Here is an 18,475-nt window from a genome sequence, read left to right on the forward strand (position 1 = left end):
TTACTATTATTATTATTATTATTATTAATCATAGACATCATTGTTAAAGCAAAAATCTAAACTAAAAAAGGTACTTCTGATGTTTTATTCGCAGTTTTGGGTCAGTTTTGTTATTTGGTGCTGCACCTTCTTATTCTCTCTGATAAACTGTGGTTTTATGTGTTTTTTTTGAGTCAATTATGTCAACATGCTGTTTTTCTGATGCAACTACAATAATTTATTTACTGTAAGTTATCTGAGTTGGGTAGCCTTTTTTCATGAACAGTAGGCATCAGTCTCTACAGCTTCTTGCTAAAGTCACCATTTTGCACAGCAGTGATATTTCTGCTTTATTGGACAGTATCTTGTAAGGAGCGACAGGAAATGTGGGTGAGAGTGATGATGAGAATGGTCGGCTGGTCAAGAGCAAGACTCAAACCTTACAATCCTGGGTGCATGGTTTGCAGCCTAAACTGTGACCCTGCACTACCTTCTCTAACAGATTAAAAGCAAGTTCAGCTCTGCTCCTAAAATGACTCACATACTACCTCCTCTATTTCCCCTCTCTCTTCTCCTTTCACTGAATTGCTCCTTGATTGCCTGTCTGTATCAGAGCATTTCATTAGAAAAATGCAATAAACCAGAAGGCCTGCTGGATTGCTGGATTATCATTGAGGAAGCACTTTCTCGGATAAGGGAAGAGAAAATTAATAAAGAAAGATTTTAGACAAACTTATTGAATGCAGTTTTTTTGTTTCCGGCTTCTTTTTGCCCTGCTAATGGCATGTGGCTTGTCCTCAGACAAATTATTGGGAAATGAAGTTAGGAACCACAGCCAGAGAGAAAACAAATTAAAGGGAAACTGCAAAATTAAAAAAGTTCTCGAAAAGTGCAGGGGAGGAGTAGGTTTGTGCTCTTGGCACTGCAGTGATTAAAACATAAAGCACTGGTTCAGACACAATAATCACATCGGCTCAGAGGGAAGAAAGAGTCACATTTGATTCTGACCAAAGTTGGTGTTTTTTCCAAGTGTGTCATGTTACATACATGCATGCCAAGATGAGTATGGGGAAATACTGTTTAAAATTGCAAAGGGAAATTACAGTCTAAGAAAAGTCTAATCTCAGATTCAAATTTCATGCAGTGTCTTGGTGATGACTGCAAAAGTCCCACCATGCATCTATTGTATCCTGAACATTTGTGGATTTTCAAAACCATTTCTCTTGAGAGCAAGCAAAGAAAGGTCAATGTTAGAGTGTAAATGAGGGGCTTTAAGGCAAAGGCTAAAACTTTATTCTCACCTTAATTGCACTGCGGTAAAAGTCTAAAAATGAGACTGTCATATTATCCAAGGGCATATAACACTTGCAGCACTTATAAATGTTACACAAGCTGGTTGACTGGCTGTATTATGGGGAGGTAAGCTGTCCATGTCCACCCACACCTTCTGCTGGCCTCGGCTATAAAGTCCTTGAGGAGAGGAATACTGGTTTACACTTCAATAAAAGACCTTTTTCATCAACTCTGCTTTTCTCACTACATCTGTCATGCTGCAATCCAGCCATCAAGGTCAAGTATGTATATATGTGCGAGTATGTGTGAATGAATTTGTGTGCTGTAAGACGGCAAGTATGAACTGCGTGCAGTCAAAATAAAGGCAATATAAAATCTAGTATAAATGTCCACCACAACTTTGAATAGTTATTTTTCATAACTGTGATTTAATCACAGTAGACTGAGTGAAGTATGTGCTGTTTGTGTCACAGTTAAACACATTCACACCTACTTTCCCGGACAGATCATTTTGTTGTGTTTTTCTCTGATATGCCACTGAGCAGCTGTACTGGAGGACGTTGGGGGTTCAATTTGCTCAAGCACACTAACCTGCAGTTCTTGAAGCGCTAAGTTTAAGTTATTTTCACACATTTTCCTAGTGACTCTGGACCTTCAAGGCTCAAATATGCATCTCTCATTTCTTATTCAATCATCCCAAATAGCTATTAAAGTTTTATTTAAATTTTATTCCATTGTTCATGTTCTTCCTGTTTGTTTCTTCATCATTTTAAACACATCCTGTTACAGCGATTTGTTAGATTTAACAATGTATCGATTTAACAACAGCAGCTACATGTATACTCGGTTGATTTTCACACAGTGTAATGTGAGTGACTGAGCGGTGAAGTCAGGGTTAGTGGATTCTCTGCCTCCAATACAAACACACAAATGTTTGTACACGTGTGCATGTTGTGTGTTTTGCGCTTATACCTGACACTATTTCATCCTGATCAATGCCTTTGTCCTACAGACCCAAAGCTCGAAAGCTGTGGCCTGTTGCCATGGTTATCTCTATTTGAAACCGAAGAGATTAACCTCCAGGGGGATGGCTTGGGGGCGAGAGAGAGAGAGAGAGAGAGAGAGAGAGAGAGAGAGAGAGAGAGAGAGAGAGAGAGGAGCAAAACAAGAGGGAAAAAGTGGGAGAAAAACAACTTCGGGTGAGATGTATATAATGATGGAACCAGATAAAGCCAAACCGACAATAATATAGGGACAGAGATATAGATAGATACATAAATAGACAGATAGATAGATATCACAATTCTTTTGTTTATGTATATTTTTATTTTAAACATACTTTGGCAATGCTAACATCTGTTTACCCTGCCAATAAAGCCCAACTGAATTGAAAAAAATTACTTGATAGCTATAGAGATACAGAGAGATCAAAATAAGCAAGACTGAAAGTGGAAAGAGAGATAAGACTAAAGAGGCTAAAAGTGAAGGAAAAGTAAGGATTGGAGAGGTTAACAGGTTGCTGTGTCCTAGTAGTGCACTGTCTTGTGTATAACATTATTGCTCAACAATATACAACCACAGTACTTCAACAATATAAGGAATAGCCAAACACATAAACAGTTATGTGACTGACTTTATTCCCCTCCTAAATTTCGGTTTGGTTTGGCTTGGTTTGCTTTGGCCGTACATAAACCACTGGCATAGATTTCAAAACTAAATATTGGGATTCTCTCATTGAGATGTTGCTTTTCCATTGGCTGTCGTTATGCTTTGTTATGAAAAACAACAAAATGTAGCCACTGCCATCACACTCTTAGTACAAACAGTCCCGCAAACAATCCTCTTCCTCAAACATAAGTGTGTGAGTTTGAACCTGAGCCCTCTGGTTGAAGAACAGTCTCTGCTGCAACATGCAGCAACATGTAAGGGAATTAATTTAAGATGCTGGCAGAAAATAAAAGCATGTAAACTGTACCAGTTTTGCATCAGAAGGTGGCTTTTTGAAGATACAAGTTCTTTGCAGTATGCAGGCTCTCTGAAGATGTGCTTGTGGTGTGTGTTGCTGTGGTGCTCAGATGTGGGAGCAGAGATTTTCTCACCATCTTTAGATGTTGGGACGAGGGCACAGTGGGGCCAGTTGACAGCTTGGCGGACCAAGGTTATTTACTTTTAGAAAGGGAAAACCAGCCTGAGTCAGCAATTACTAAAGGGCACACACAAGACACATGCACAGACATGGACATCTAAGTGTTTCATCTTTGGTACATGCATGCATGTCCCCCCGACACACACGCACACACACACACCACCAAAAGGTTAAACAGACTCATCGCTGGAACACCATTGAGAAAACAGCAGTCTAATTACCATCATATCCTCCACCAAGGACACCTCATGCCAGCACACTCACATTCATCTATTCATTTCACCTGTACAAACCGCATCCTCCCCTCTTACAAAGTCATTAGGCTCTAACAAGGGTTCTTAAACCCTTCTAGTCCAAATTGAGCAGGTTTAGTGTCCTCCTGAGACAGAATCTCGTTAAAGCTTCATCATACGAGCACCCACCACAAACTGGCCGGTGTTCTATTTTAGCTCCAGAAGAGCCACAACCCTACATTATACTTATAGAAGATCTGATCACAAAGAACCCACCACTAACCGGTCGACCAATTAATAATGACCTTATCACTAACACACACTCTTCACACACAGACACACAAACAGAATAGAAGCAGCAATTACATATGATTTATTATAATAGCACGCATTGGAGCATAGACCCAAGTCACCTCTATATTTAACATTCATAGGAGCAGCCAGGAATTTGTATCCACTTGCTGGACCATGGCTGGACCAATTTGCCCTCTCTAGCCAGAATGTGAATGCTCATGGACAATGAAAAAGGACTGCTAGCGGCAGTCAATTGGATCTTCTAAACTTTTGCCATAATCTATAATTTTCATTTTTAGCTGCAACCTGAAGGTAAACCTGCAAAAGTACATACTGTATGGAATTTTTACAATTTTTTTTTCTTTACATTAAAAGCAGTCTTATATACCGAAGCCCAGAAAGGCAAGCGAGACAAAAACAATTCTGGTGATCCATTTTCTAAGTCTGATCTAAATAGTTTTCTCTCCTGTGTTTATGACTTAAAGGGACAATTCACTTAATAATAATCTTTCTAAGTTCCTTAAAAACATTTTCATCTGTGATTGAGTGCTTTATTATGAACCATCATTTAGTTTAAAATGCTCAAATTGTTTGGGATGCAATAAAACGTTTATTAAAAATAACAGCATTTCTAAGCACATCTAAGCCTAATGAAATAGAGCCTGAGATGTAAGAAGTTCAGTTTTGTAGTTATCAAGTAAAATGTTCTGCAATGCAAAGACTGAATTAATTTGATTTAGTAGGACAGATATTTGACAGTTCTTTGTTTTGGAATCGAACCCGGGCTGCTGCGGTAAGGGCTCAGGTGAGCTACTACTGCACCCCAAAAGTAATCATTTTAATAGTGATTTATAGTCTTCATAATTTACAGTAAAGTAACAGAGGCTGATTTTTTAGGGGGATAATTTCACACTGCTATTACTTTCTCAAGAGCAAGCTGGTGCAACCGGAAATACAATCTATCTGGATTAATGTAAAGGATTAATTCACCCAAATCACAAAAGATCTTTTTTCTCACTTAGCTCTTAGCCATGCAGATAGCTTCAGTTTTACTGTATAATCTCATGTTTTGCCACATTTGTTATATAACATTACCGTCAAAACCCATATACCTATGCAAGTGAAGGAATGACCTTTGCACTGCTACTAGCACTGAAAACATTGTCCTGGTGACTCAGAATAATCCACTGGCCTTACTGTGCACAGTTTTAATTGGAATTGGGTTTTTTGTTTGCAAAGTAGTGCATGTGTGTACAACTGTAACATATTTTAACCTCCGTAACCCTGGTTGTGTGCAAAAGTGCCTACTGTATCTATCTTGCAGAACAGTGTAACAGAACACAGAGCTAAAGGGATACTTGAACCAAGCCATGTTAGTGCCACTGTTTTCCCTGGAACCACAGATCCTTTACTGCTGCATTATAAAGCACTGGTTTTATCTTGAATTTTAAGATAGGAAACAGTTAATCTTTGCAGAGACGTACACATGCATACAAATCTTTCATCTGAGTAAATGTTACAAGGACCAGCAGGCATTGCAGGTGTCTTGCTCAACCATCATCACGATTCCTCGCACATTCCTGTTTAGATCAATAAAGACAACTGACCCTGAGGAACTTAGCGAAGAAACTTTTCAAGAGGAAGAGATGGAATGGGGAAAAGACAGAACAAAAGAAAGAAAAGACAAGTGAAGAGGTGAAGTAGACAGGCTGATAGGCACAGCAAGAGAAAAAGCCTCATTGGTTTTCAGTGGGCATGTGCAGACTCAGACGTACTAAAAGGTTACAGCATTTGATTTGTGATATTCTACTCTGATAGCTCTCTCTCTCTCTGTGTCTGGAGGAGCAGTTTGGCTACTGCTGTCCACAAAGTTTGATCGATGGCTGAATTATGCCATCGGATTGTGAATCCAGCCGACTCTGCTGCCTGCCCAATGACAAACAACAAACAGGCCTGGCCACCAATAACAATGAGAGATGTGGAGGCTGAACAGCCAATCAAAAAATAGACTTAATAGTGTCCCCATAAAATAGGGACATTTCAGTCAGCCGCTCCCACAACCGTTAATATACTTCATTCATATGTATTCCACAGTGTGTGTGGAATTAAATGCAGCACCACCCTTTTTCTTCGTCAAACCCTCCTTTTCTTCTAGCCTTTTATTTCCTTCCTGTACTTCCTCCTTCTTCTTGATCACTCTGCATTCCTCCCTCTCAGAGTTCAAGCTGCCCACTCCACATTCACTCCATCTCTCTCCACCCTCCCTCGCTACAGTTCAGGCTTCCCACTCCCTCCCTCCATCAATCTCTCTATGCACCCTCCCTCGCTCTAGCAGCCCACTCAAAGGCTAATTCCACAGAGGGAAAGAATGTGAGGAGAGGCGTTTTATAGTGTTTTCCAGTTATCTCCGTCCTTATAGAGCTGTTCTCAACCCAGCTCCATCAAACCAAGCACCACCCCCACTCTCCAGCTACCTACTGTATTTGTCCTCTGTTCATGGCAATATTTCCCTCATTCCTCTTTGTTTTCCATCCTCTCCGGAGTAATGTTGGGGTGATACTGAGTCTGAAGGCTTTCATTCCTAAATGAGGCATTCACCAGTTGAAAAACACCTTACTCTAACAAAACGATGCCTGATATAAGCTGGAGACTCACTATCTCATTTTCTTCTAAAACAAAATCATTTTAAATGTTATTGTTGTAGCCTATTGCTTTGTATTGTTGAAATATAAAGCAATGATACACTATGTTGTGTTGCTATCAGAATTCATATCGGCCTGGGGAGAAATCAAACATGAACACATTTTATTACATGGCCACCACTTAGACGTTTATTTCATTTGATTTAATTAATGATAACTTTGAGAAAACATAATGACCGTGTTACTGTATAAACAACACAATATTTTGGCTTTTAATCAACTGTGTTGACTGTACAGTATGTTCTTATATTTTATTTGTGCATGACCTCATGTCATGACATCATGGTCCAGATGCTGGTTTTCTGCTTTTCTGTAGTATTTATTCTATGGGTTGGGACCAAATTTCCATACACTACCAAAAGAAGCATCAAAAATCCCTGAAAGTCTAAAAACATGAAGATTTCAAAGCTAATATAAAATCCAGCCATGGAGCTCTTGGGACAGTTTCTTTCAGAGTGCAGCCATCACCACTTAACCACCACCCAGTTTTCTCTTTGCTCTTATTCTGCTGTCAGGCATGATGCAGAGAACTGCAGAATTCACAGTGTGTTAATAGCAGCTGTCCACAGAGATATCCACACATTATGAGATATAAAGCTGAAAATATGTAACTTAAATTAACAACCAGGGACCTTTCATATAAAAAAAAAATCTGTTTTAGTCTGATTTAAAGATTCAAACAATACCTAACCTATGAAAGCACATATTTTCCTTAACACTTTAGTTCGGGCCTTTCTAGGAAACATGTTTTTGAATACAGGACATAGTGCATTTCAACATTTCCAGCCACAGTAAACATTGCATTGAATTAAACAGATGAAGAAAGAAAAGAAAACTCAAACTTCATCAACACAAAGAAAGTGTCTCAGTGGGACACTGATTGCAAAGTGATCTCTGGGAAATGCATCACACTTACTGTAGTACCAAGATGTTTGCAAACTACAGAAAACAGAAAAAAACAGATTGCATAAATCCCAATTTATCAGTATCCATGATCTCCTCTGTGTCCTTATTCGAGTCTGTCACTGTGACTGCCCTTTATTTTATCCATCAACCTCTTTTTTTTCCCTGACTGCTCTGGCAATCTACATTTCAGAAAAAGCACAACTCCTGCTTCAAGTACTAAAATTATCATTTTTAATAACACGTTGTATAAAGAGAGTCTGGAACCTTTGGATGGAAGGCTTTCGGCTGCATATTACTTAAGCTACAGTATGCCGCTACAGGCTGGATAAACACAACAAATTCTTTCAAACAACAACTTCATATCAAAGAGAATAGTAGACTGTAGAGAGAGGGAGAGAGAATGTAGTTTGATCAAAATAGATGGATTTTCCCCCCTGCATTTCTGAATTTGTGCAGGGTGGCATAATTGTAAATGAACCATAAAAATATTACGGGTCTCACGCTACATTTGTCGCATTGTGGAGTCCAAGCTGGCTATTACGATATACACAAAATTACATAGTGGCTTATAATAAGTTAATAAGCAGTAAAATAAGTACTTAAGCAGTCTAAAATAGTCTGTTCTGTCACATGCAACAGTTTCCTGTTCTCTTTACTAAAACTATGTTGTGTCTCATCCTGCAGTGCACAGCGATACATCATTTTTCAGAAGCAGTAATTGAATTAGACTGATTGTTTCTGTCTCTGTGTTATGAATCTGAAATGTGTACGTTATGAAAAAAGAGATTTAGCCAACTGGTAGCCAAAAACTGTTAATTATAGTCAGTGAATAAATGTTCTTGAGTTTGTACTCTCGTTTGTGTTTGCACTGTTTTGTCACGCCATTCTAAGTATGTTATGGGCTATTTATTAAGATTTAAATTGTGGCTACAGAGTTGTATCCCTGCCCACGTGCAATCCCTTTTGATGGTATAATACACAAGTTAATGCTGCAAAACAAAGAAACTGTTAAGTGTCACCAGAAATTATCGCGATTGCTGTTATGATGAGAAATATTTTTTTCATTAGCAATGCCACAGAGGCACATTAATCACCCAAACACCCATATTCATCTTCATTTTCTTCTCCATCTCCCTGCCTCTCACACTCTCTCTTCCTCCTATCCCGTCCATCTCTTCCTTTTCTTTTCTCACTTATCCACTTACCGCCTCCATCTCTCTCCCTTTCTCCACACACACTAACATAAAAAGACACATGCACATGCACACAAACACACAACCCAGGGCTGGTAATGCAGGGTTAATAAGATTGGAGAGCAGCTGATGGTTGTGCACATTCAGGCCAGATTACATTTAATTCGATTGGGTTTCACTCACTAGGCACCCTCCCACTCCTCTCTTCTCTCTCCCTTTCTTTCCTCCTTCTCCTTATTGTCCTCCTCCTGCTTTTCTTGGACCAGAGGTGGTCCGGCCTAACAAAAAGACACAGGTTCACACAGAGGGGTACAGCATGTGCTCACACATACATACAGCTTTTATTTTAGAGTTGCTGTGAATACACATGCACACACACGTCCTTGGCCACTCCACTGTCCTCCACTTTTAAACTGAATGTGATTCATTATCTGTATTTTACAATGTCAACTCGGCCTTGAACCAGACACAAGGATGGGAAGCATGTGGAAGAAAATACCATTATAATTAATCAAATGTCTAATCTAAGATTTTAAAATAGATTTTTAAAGATATTTAAAAAATGTGTACATACTTGACTACTGTAAAACAATGTTGCTCCTGCTGTTAGAAGTGGAACTATGGCAGGGTAGTTGGATCACATACAATTGTGATTCTATTAACCTAATCCTAATTAACTAGAAATTGAATAAATCTTATTGTGGCAGTCTCATATTATATGGTATTTGGTGAGATTGATGTCCTCCATACTAAAGGAACAATTGGTCATCCCCAATTATCATGCAAAATACAGCTGAATTCTACTACAAAGGATACCATGGTCTTGCTGTAGTAATATTAATACTTTTTTCATTCTTAAGTCCAGCTGAAGTTTAAATACATTTTTGCTAAGATATCAGTATATTTATCCTCAGTGTTTCTTTTGAATAATCCCTTCTGTGATTTGAGCGCCCACTACTTTAGTCCACGACTATGTACGAATAATGGTAATGTACAGAGTGCTGAGGTTTGCCATCACCACATCTGGACCCATTAAAGAGAGACAGCTAACGCTAGCTAAACGTTTTCCTTTGTATAATGTAGAATGAACACAACACTGAGTGTGCAGGAGCTTAAAAATCTCGTGGGAATCAGTACTTACGTTAGCAAGGTTGGCTAACTAGCTTTTACTTTCTGAGTGGAATACAAACGTAACAGCATGATGGTTCATCCCAAATGTTGAATGTTTTAAAGGGACTTAAATTGCTAATAGTTGATGTGTGGTCTTGTTTAAAAGGAGAAAAAACATCTTATGTCAACATGTGTATGCTATACGTACATAACACAATGGTTGTGTATTCTTGTAATGTACATGTTTTAGTAGTCTTAAAGGTGGGGTATGCGATTCTAATCCAATACATGTCTTTTTGTCAAATTCAGCAAATATCTCCTCACGGTCCGCTAGCTGTCCGTTCTGTGTGTGCGTTGAAAAAAATTCTGGTGTTTGTACACAGCCCTGGCTCTGTGAATGGGAAATAAACAAAGTGGCTCAGACCGGGCCACACAACACTATTCCAGCCATGATTTGTGTGTCAGGTAACTTTAAATGACTTGCCCACAGACATTCAGCTTACTCTCTAGTTTGCCAAGATATGCTGTTGTTCTGAGTTGTGAGTATCTCTGTCTGGAGCTGGTGTGCTGGCTCTGGGAAACCGTCTCGTCCTCTCGGGCTGTTAGCTTCGCAGCAGCAACTGTAGGGACAGTTTGCTAACCCACAACCTAGCTAACGTTAGTTACATTACTTGCTGTGTCGTTGTTCACTCTACATCAACATTTGCCTTTCATCTACAATTTCACAACAGAGCATAAAACCAAAGAAATGTCACAGCAGCACTATTACTGTATGTCTTCCCATTTTCAAATGATGCTGAATGAGTTTGCTTTAGAGCACTACAAAATTCCACATTATATATGCTGGCTTGTGAAAGGATAGTGTATCATATCTGGCTGAGAGAGACGAGAGCACGATAAAACAGGCAAAGGGGAAACAGAATAAAGAGAAGAATACGTAAAAAAAACAAAAAGGAAACAAACACATTTGAACAAACGGGTGACAGATGAGGAAAAGGAAAAAGAGAGGTGAAAAAAGAATGTGCACTGTTTCAAGAAACAAAGAGATGAGAGAGTGATAGACAAGCAGAAAGCAGGGTGAGAAAGAGAGAGATGCTCACGTCTTCCAGTCTATGTGTTTTTGTATCCGCTCATCTTTTTTTATGTGTCAGTCAGCTATGTTGTCCTCCTTTTCCCATCACTAACCTCAGCTGTCAGACACATGCACACATCATATATAGAGGCATATACACACAGATGTAAGCTAGCACACACACATGCAAGAGAGCACACACACTGGATACATCAGTAAACCAAGTCAAAAGAACATCAGGCATCTGGCTTTTATCAGACACACATTTATCAGACACACATGCAAGTCAGAGGTATGGAGGAAAGAAAAAAGAAAGAAAGAAAGCAAGCACACAACTGGACTAACCCAAGGGTTTAATCAGGCCTGATAAATGACAGTCATGCAATGTTCACTTTATGTGAGTGTGTGTGTTCTCTCCCTCTTTCTCATCACACCAAGCCTTCCTCTCTCAACCCACACAGACCCCCTTCCTCTTTCTCACTCTATCCTTCACTCTCTGTCCTCACTCAACCCTGTAACTAATGACTCTGGAGGAGGCATTGCAGCACCTGCTGCAGACAAACACACACATCCAAACACATTCAGAGAGAGGATGAGGAGATTGTGTGTGTGTGTGTGTGTGTGTGTGTGTGTGGTGGTGGTGGTGGTGGGGTGGTGGGGTGGGGGTGGGGGTGGGGGTGGGGGGGTCAGATGAAGAGAACCAACAAGGCCAAAAAGAAGAGGGGGAGGTAAAAAAAAAAGAAAAGAAAAGAGAGACAGAGAATGGGAAAGCATGCAGGAGGTGCCAAGGACAAAGTGGAGGGGAGAAGAAGAAAGGGAGTGAAGAAGGGAGGGAGGTGTGAAGTGTCACTGCCAGTGGTACCATCTCTCTAATTAGCATAGTGACCTTGGTTCTCTGTAGCTGTTGTTGTACACACACACACGCGCACACACACACTATATACACACTCATATGCATAGTAGAGCGTGCGTTTTTGTGTTTGCATGGTAAAAGTAGCGTCTGATATGAATTTTAATACACAATCATTTCACATTGCTAAATGCTTTTACCTGGGAGGATCAGTCTTTTGTGATGATAAGATTTCACATACATTTCACACACACACATGCAAACAGTTTTGTTTTTTGGAAAATCAATTGGTTTGTCGATGCAGGATTCGTAGATACAAGGAGAAGCATAAAAAATAGTAAAAGAAGAGAAAATAAAAAACAAAGAAAAGGACACACACACCCTCATCAAAAACTAACTGAGTGAGCAGGCAAGAGAGAGGGGGAGTACAGCTGTAGCAGTAATCATCTTTCAGGTCAACAGTAATTACCAAGAAGACTGAGAAAGTGAGTGTAGGACACACACACACACGCATACAGTTTCTTCTGTCTTCACATTTTGGGTTGCTGGATTTTCTTCTTGTCTCGTTTATTTCACAACCAAAACATGCACCTATGACAAAGAAGATGTCAGTGCAAGCTGCATGGTTTAAATGGATAAAGGTTTCTCACAGTGAATACAATTATATATGCACCAACAGTCTAATCTTGCTATAACTGCGCTCTAATTAATTCATGGGTAATGTCAGGAAGTTACTTTAATCATAGTTCACTTTGAGGTTGCAGTTGAATTTTCAGACCTCTTACACTGTGCATATGCAGCTGCTTCATCCTCTCCTATTGGTATATTAAGCAATATTAAACTTGCCCTGAGTTTAGCCTCTCAGGCAGCATATACCTCCACATCTCTCACATGATATGCAACACAGCAGGACAGTGCCTGTGTTTGGCTTTCACACTACCTGTTCATTCCTTTCTGTCCTGTGTATTCATGTGGTTGCTAAATCTGCTCATGCACAGTCAGGATGTATGATTATTAAACTCTTCGCCACAGTCACTCCTCTATGGGGGACAACCCTTGTCTGGATATGAGTGCCTCTAAGTATTCATGTTCCTGGCCAGAAAAACTGAAACCTTGGTGGCAATCCATAGTACTACAAGGAACTACAAGGAAGTGGAGGAAAAGAGCCAGGCTACAGGTAAAACTAAAGCTTAATGCAGGCTACAGGTTTAAGGCAGTGGAATGAAACTGCACTGCATTAGGCATGCCATACGTTACTATTGCACCATGTCCCAGCCCTGATGTCTTCCTGAGGGAAGTTTCCATCATTTCTGGCATCGACTGGTTTGTCCCGATACATCCGATACAATGATCACTTCCATTCGATGCTGCAGAGCTCCAAAGCCTTGTGGAAGGAATCCCCTGATTCTGCAAATGCTGCCTAAGGCTCGACACAAGCAAAACAGTAGGCTGGTGCCTCCAATCAATGTTCAGTTAAATAAGTTCTTCATGCTTAATGACTTCTTCTAGTCAAAGAATTTAGCCTTTTATGATTTTAACTGAATTTTGGCAGTAAACAGAGCAGTATGCCCCAATCATTGAACAGTGCCAGGCCCCCATTTAATCTGCACTCAAAGGATTAAGGATGTATGGGTGAAGCATGACCCTGCGACTACATTTGGGTCCCAGTTTCACAATTTTCTCTTCCTGTAAAGCCCATATGATAACCCTCTCTATTGTTTTATTAGTTTATTGTCTTCCTGGACCAAATGGCTCTTTTCTGATGCCCTGTCTACACTTTTCAGGCCTAATAAAGTCATGGTTGGGGATTTTAATGATGGCACTAGGAACAGCTTTGAGTTCTTAGGTGTAATGGAATTGTTTAATTTTACTCATCATGCTTGTGTTCCTCTAGTGACACCCTTGACTTATGTTTTGGTTAAATATTTTGATATATGTTTAGAAGATTAGTTTACTTTAAATCATTGATTTATAAAACATATGTTTCTATTGAATTTGAACTTCAATGACTGTGTAAGCATGCTTTCCGTTCTCACACTGAGATTTTAGTGAGTTTTTAAAATAAATTATGTATCTCAATTTGAGATTATACAACCCTTGTTGTGAGGGAATGAGAAAAATCTCATTCAAATCTCAAAATGTTACCTCTGATATGTGGATAAATGATGATATTCACCTTTTTAAGTATGACTGTAGAAAAGTGGAGAGATTGTGGAACTCTATTAAGTTCCATGTCCACTATTTCCACATCATAGAGCTTTTCTTCAGTTATAGTGTTGAGATTAAGAATGTAAGAAGTAAATAATTTTCACAAATTCCACCAGAAAAGACAAAGACACAGATGTTCACTTGAAACCATTGATAAAACTGTTTCTGCTGCAGAGATGTGGTAGGAGTTTGGGGAGGCTATGGAGAGGGACTTTAAGTTGGTCTAAGGGAAGTTCTGGCAAACCAACTCAGGAAGGGAAAGCAGGGCATGGCTCAGGCTGTGTTCAGCAGAGGAGGAGAACGGCTGACCCAGATTGGGGATATTGTCGAGCATTGGAAAGAGCACTTTGAGGAACTCTTGAACCAGAACAACACGTCCTCTGTGGAGTTTGAAGACTCGGGGGAAGCCTCACCCATATCCCTGGCAGAGGTCTCTGAGGTAGTCAAGAACCTCCTCTCTGGCAAGGCATCGGGTATGGATGAGATTTGCCATGAGATGCTGAAGACTCTGGACATTGTAGGGCTGTCTTGGTTGACACGCCTCTTCAGTGTTGCATAGGGGACAGTGCCTGTGGAATGGCAGACCGGGCAGTGGTTCCCATTTTTTAAAAGGGGGACCAGAGGGTGTGCTCCAATTGTCAGGGTATCACACTGCTCAGCCTCCCTGGGAAAGCTTATGCCAGGGTGCTGGAAAGGAGGCTCCCTCTGATTGTTGAACCTCAGATCCAGGCGAAGCAATGTGATGTTCATGATCTTCATGGATAGGATCTCAAGGTGCAGCCAGGGGGAGGAGAGTGTCTGGGGACCTCAGAATTGCTTCTCTACTCTTTGCAGATGATGTGGTTCTGTTGACTTCATGACTGTGACCTTCAGCACACACTGGGGCGGTTCGCAGTAAAGTGTGAAGCGGTCGGGATGAGTCAGCACCCCTAAGTCTGAGGCCATGGATTACCAGCCGGAAAATGATGGATTGCTCCCTCTGGGTTGGGAGATTGGTGCGGCAGCAGTAATGCAGGTGTTGTACCGGATTGTTGTGGTGAAGAGTGAGCTGAGCCAGAAGCTTTCGATTTACCAGTCGGTCTAAGTTCCAACCCTCACTATGGTAATGAACTTTGGGTAGTGATCGAAAAAGTGAGATCTTGGATACAAGCAGCCAAAATAAGTTTCCTCTGTAGGGTGGCTGGGCCAGCCATTTGAGGCAGTTTGGACATCTTATCAGGATGCCTCCTGTGCACCTTCCTTTTCCAGGCATGTCCAACTGGTAGGAGAGCCGGGGGTAGACCGAACCCAAGTAAACTTTATAAGCCATGGAAATGAAGCTGTAGGACATACATGTGTTTACCTTTGTATTTTTATATTTATGCTTTTATATATATGATGCATATATATGTATTGAAAGAATCCCCTTTAGCCGGCATAATGAAATATTATCCCATGTCAGGTATTATTTATATTATTATTATATTACTATCAAGTCTGGTTTATTTAACTTACTAATATTTCCCAAGTTTAAGTGCCATGTTTTTGGATATTTACAGTTGACCACATGGCATGCTTGTGCCGAATGTATCTTTTAGATTAGATCTCATGAGGACATTCACATATATACTATGTTTGACCCAGTGTTTCAGTCCACCACAGGCTTGGTAGTGATGTTCAATGTCAGATCAGTACAGCTCAATCTCCACACCTTTCTCCAAACCTCCTCTCCCCAAAAAATAATCAATATTTGCCTTTCAAAAAAGCTAATCATCTCTTTTTCTCTCGCTACTGCCACCTCACTGCTGTCTTTGGTGGAAAAGCTTTCAACTATCTTGCAGATTAGAATTAAGAATAAAAGTTTCTTTCCTAGCTAATTTACAAAATATAAGTGTACTCTGAGAAGGATGTGGGAAATGGCATGAGTTTTCTCTTTGACAAATTTGTCTCAGTCAGTATAATTGGTACTGAGTGTGTTAAACCCAAGATTTTGTCAACCCCCAATTAAGCTGCTCATCTTACAAAATGTTAGAGGCTCGAGTTGGAAATCCAACATCAGTGTGTTTGAGACTGACTCTCTCATTGTACCCTTATTCAGGAAAGTTAGCCGGGACATCAGCAGCTCTGTGCATAATTAGTTCATGAAACAGTAAGAAGTCTGTGTAATTTCATTTGGAATTGACTCCTTGCCCTCCATTCCATCCCTCCGGAAAACTCAATCTCCAAGCAGTCGAGGGTTCTTCTCTCTTTAATAACAGCTAAACACATCAACACTGCTCTTCCAAATGCCCCAAGCAGTTAGGAACAAAATAAGAGATGGAAGTCTAATGAAAAGAGGTTTAATAGAAGAGCAAGGCAAAGGTGGCTCAGAGGCTTGCTGCTGTTTAATTCAATGGGATGCTCCTGGTGTCTGAAGACTGGCCCATTTTAATTGCACTCCTCTCTCATTTATAAAAGGAAGTATGCAGCGATACAGCTTTAATGAATGTGAAAGCAAGGCAGGCTATTTAGTGTCTTTTTCTCACACGCATTGACTGGTAATGTGATTGCGCTGGTTAGGGCCACAATTTTTGGCATGGCATTGTGGCATCCAACTGCCAGCTACTGTACACACACACACACACACACACACACACACACACCTACTACTACCACAAATGATTACTAGTATTTGAGAAGAAAATAGAGAGCAGATACATGAGGAAAACAGGTGAAAGAAAGTCCAGGATAAAAGGAAACCAGCTCAGCCATCTAAATCACCTGTTCAATCCTCCCATCCTTTCGTGAATTTGATCAATAATCTCATCATGATCTTGGTCGTTAATCAATAACTCTATATGTATTCAATCAATAATCTCATCATCGATTTAATCAAAGCTGTACCTATCAGTCTCACATGAATCAATGTAACAGACATACAATAAATCCCGTGATCATTGTTATGATTATCAACATCGCATTACTGTTGTCACTATTATTATTGTGACCACAAAGACCATCAACCATCATCACCGTCTTTATCATCACCACCAACACCATCAGCTTTCTCCAGGGTTTACAGACAGTGATTGAGTCTACCTGAAGTATAGCATCACAAGAAAGCCAAAAACCTTAATAACATCAAGTAAAGCAGACCAGAGAGTTAAGGGCGGGGTGAAGCTTACCTTCGCCATCTGTGCCTGGACTCCGCTGGCTTTGAGTGAGGCCACAGCTTTCTGGGCTGCTGCAGGGCTGTCAAAGTCCACAAAGCCATAGCCTGTCCATACACGTACACACACAGACAACACAGATGATGAGAGGGAGGAGTCAGGGTGAGGAGAAAAGGATAAAAAGACAAAGAAAAAGAATATCAGTTAATGTCCTGAATATTACTGTGCAAAACCAGCCAGTGTTCATTTCTGTTAGAAAGCCAAGACTGTGTTTCGTTTTCAACACTGCATAAATCCTAGAAATGTGTCAAAATCAAGTCAGGTCACGTATTTAATGAAAGCTGCTAGTTCTCCCCATTAAATGTGTTTTAGCACAGAATATCAACAGAATTGGTGTCACAACAGATCCAAAATATCGTCTAATGTCTGCTCAAGTTCTTGTGTACTATGACTCTTTTTAATGAAATCATGTCTATGATTTGTAATGACTCTAATGTCTTTCAGTGCACTCATGGCTGTTCACGATTCATTTTCTCTATGTACACATACTCTATACCATGTGTATAGTGACTCAATGTTAAAAGACTTCTTGAGTTTTGCATGTAAAATCTCCTGGCTTCCTATTGTCTTACATTTAATATCCCACTGTATTGCATGTGAGCTTATATCATCCCTGTACTACACAAACTCTGTCTGCCAGTCTGTAGTGGTCAGTACTGTATCTCTCTGCCGTAGTGACATCAAGAAAGATCCTCTACATTTAATGCAGCAATTAAAGTGATTCAGAGAATGAGCATCAGTCGATTTTATTGTGATAAGGTCTGCGTCATTTTGTGTACCTCTGTGTGTGTGCATGTGTGCACAGTGTATCTGTGAAGTTGCTGACGCTCTGGGGATCTAGGTCGGGCCCTACAGGAAGCACTGAGGAACAAAAGGTCTGAACGCACACATATCAATCTCTACTTTTAGAAATACACCCTGTTTTATTGGGTCACATGGGTGGGGCTGGAAAGAGACGTCAAACAGACAGAAAGAAGCACACTGTCTGCAGTGTGAATGACAGTTTGCGTGCAAGTGTGTGTGTTTTATGTGAACAAAACTGAGAGACTGTTAGTACAAGAATAGTTCTGACTGTTTATATGAGAGACTAATAAAAGAGATATTGACACACATGCATTAAGCCAATGAAATGTTCGGTAAGCACAGCAGCTTTGAAATTCCAGCCGTAGTTTTGAGTGGGATGCATGTTAACACAATTAATCCACATTTCTAAAGCCTCACTAAATACAATCCTAAATGTAAAGATGTTAAGAATGAGGGAATATACTATGCCTCTCACTCTTTCTTGATCTCACACACCC

At 40.1% G+C, this 18,475-nt stretch overlaps 1 protein-coding gene across 5 annotated transcripts in view; it reads right to left on the minus strand.

Moving 5' to 3' along the window:
* LOC122881519 (RNA-binding motif, single-stranded-interacting protein 3-like) overlaps window positions 1-18,475 on the minus strand; it is a 114,213-nt gene that overhangs the window by 44,467 nt on the left and 51,271 nt on the right. For all 5 annotated transcript variants that reach the window (XM_044207799.1, XM_044207798.1, XM_044207801.1 and 2 more), the window contains exon 4: window positions 17,130-17,221. In XM_044207799.1, the coding sequence (XP_044063734.1) occupies window positions 17,130-17,221 (92 nt within the window). The remainder of the gene's footprint in view (window positions 1-17,129; window positions 17,222-18,475) is intronic.

The sequence above is a fragment of the Siniperca chuatsi genome, linkage group LG9 (assembly GCF_020085105.1).
Source record: "Siniperca chuatsi isolate FFG_IHB_CAS linkage group LG9, ASM2008510v1, whole genome shotgun sequence".
Taxonomy (NCBI): domain Eukaryota; kingdom Metazoa; phylum Chordata; class Actinopteri; order Centrarchiformes; family Sinipercidae; genus Siniperca; species Siniperca chuatsi.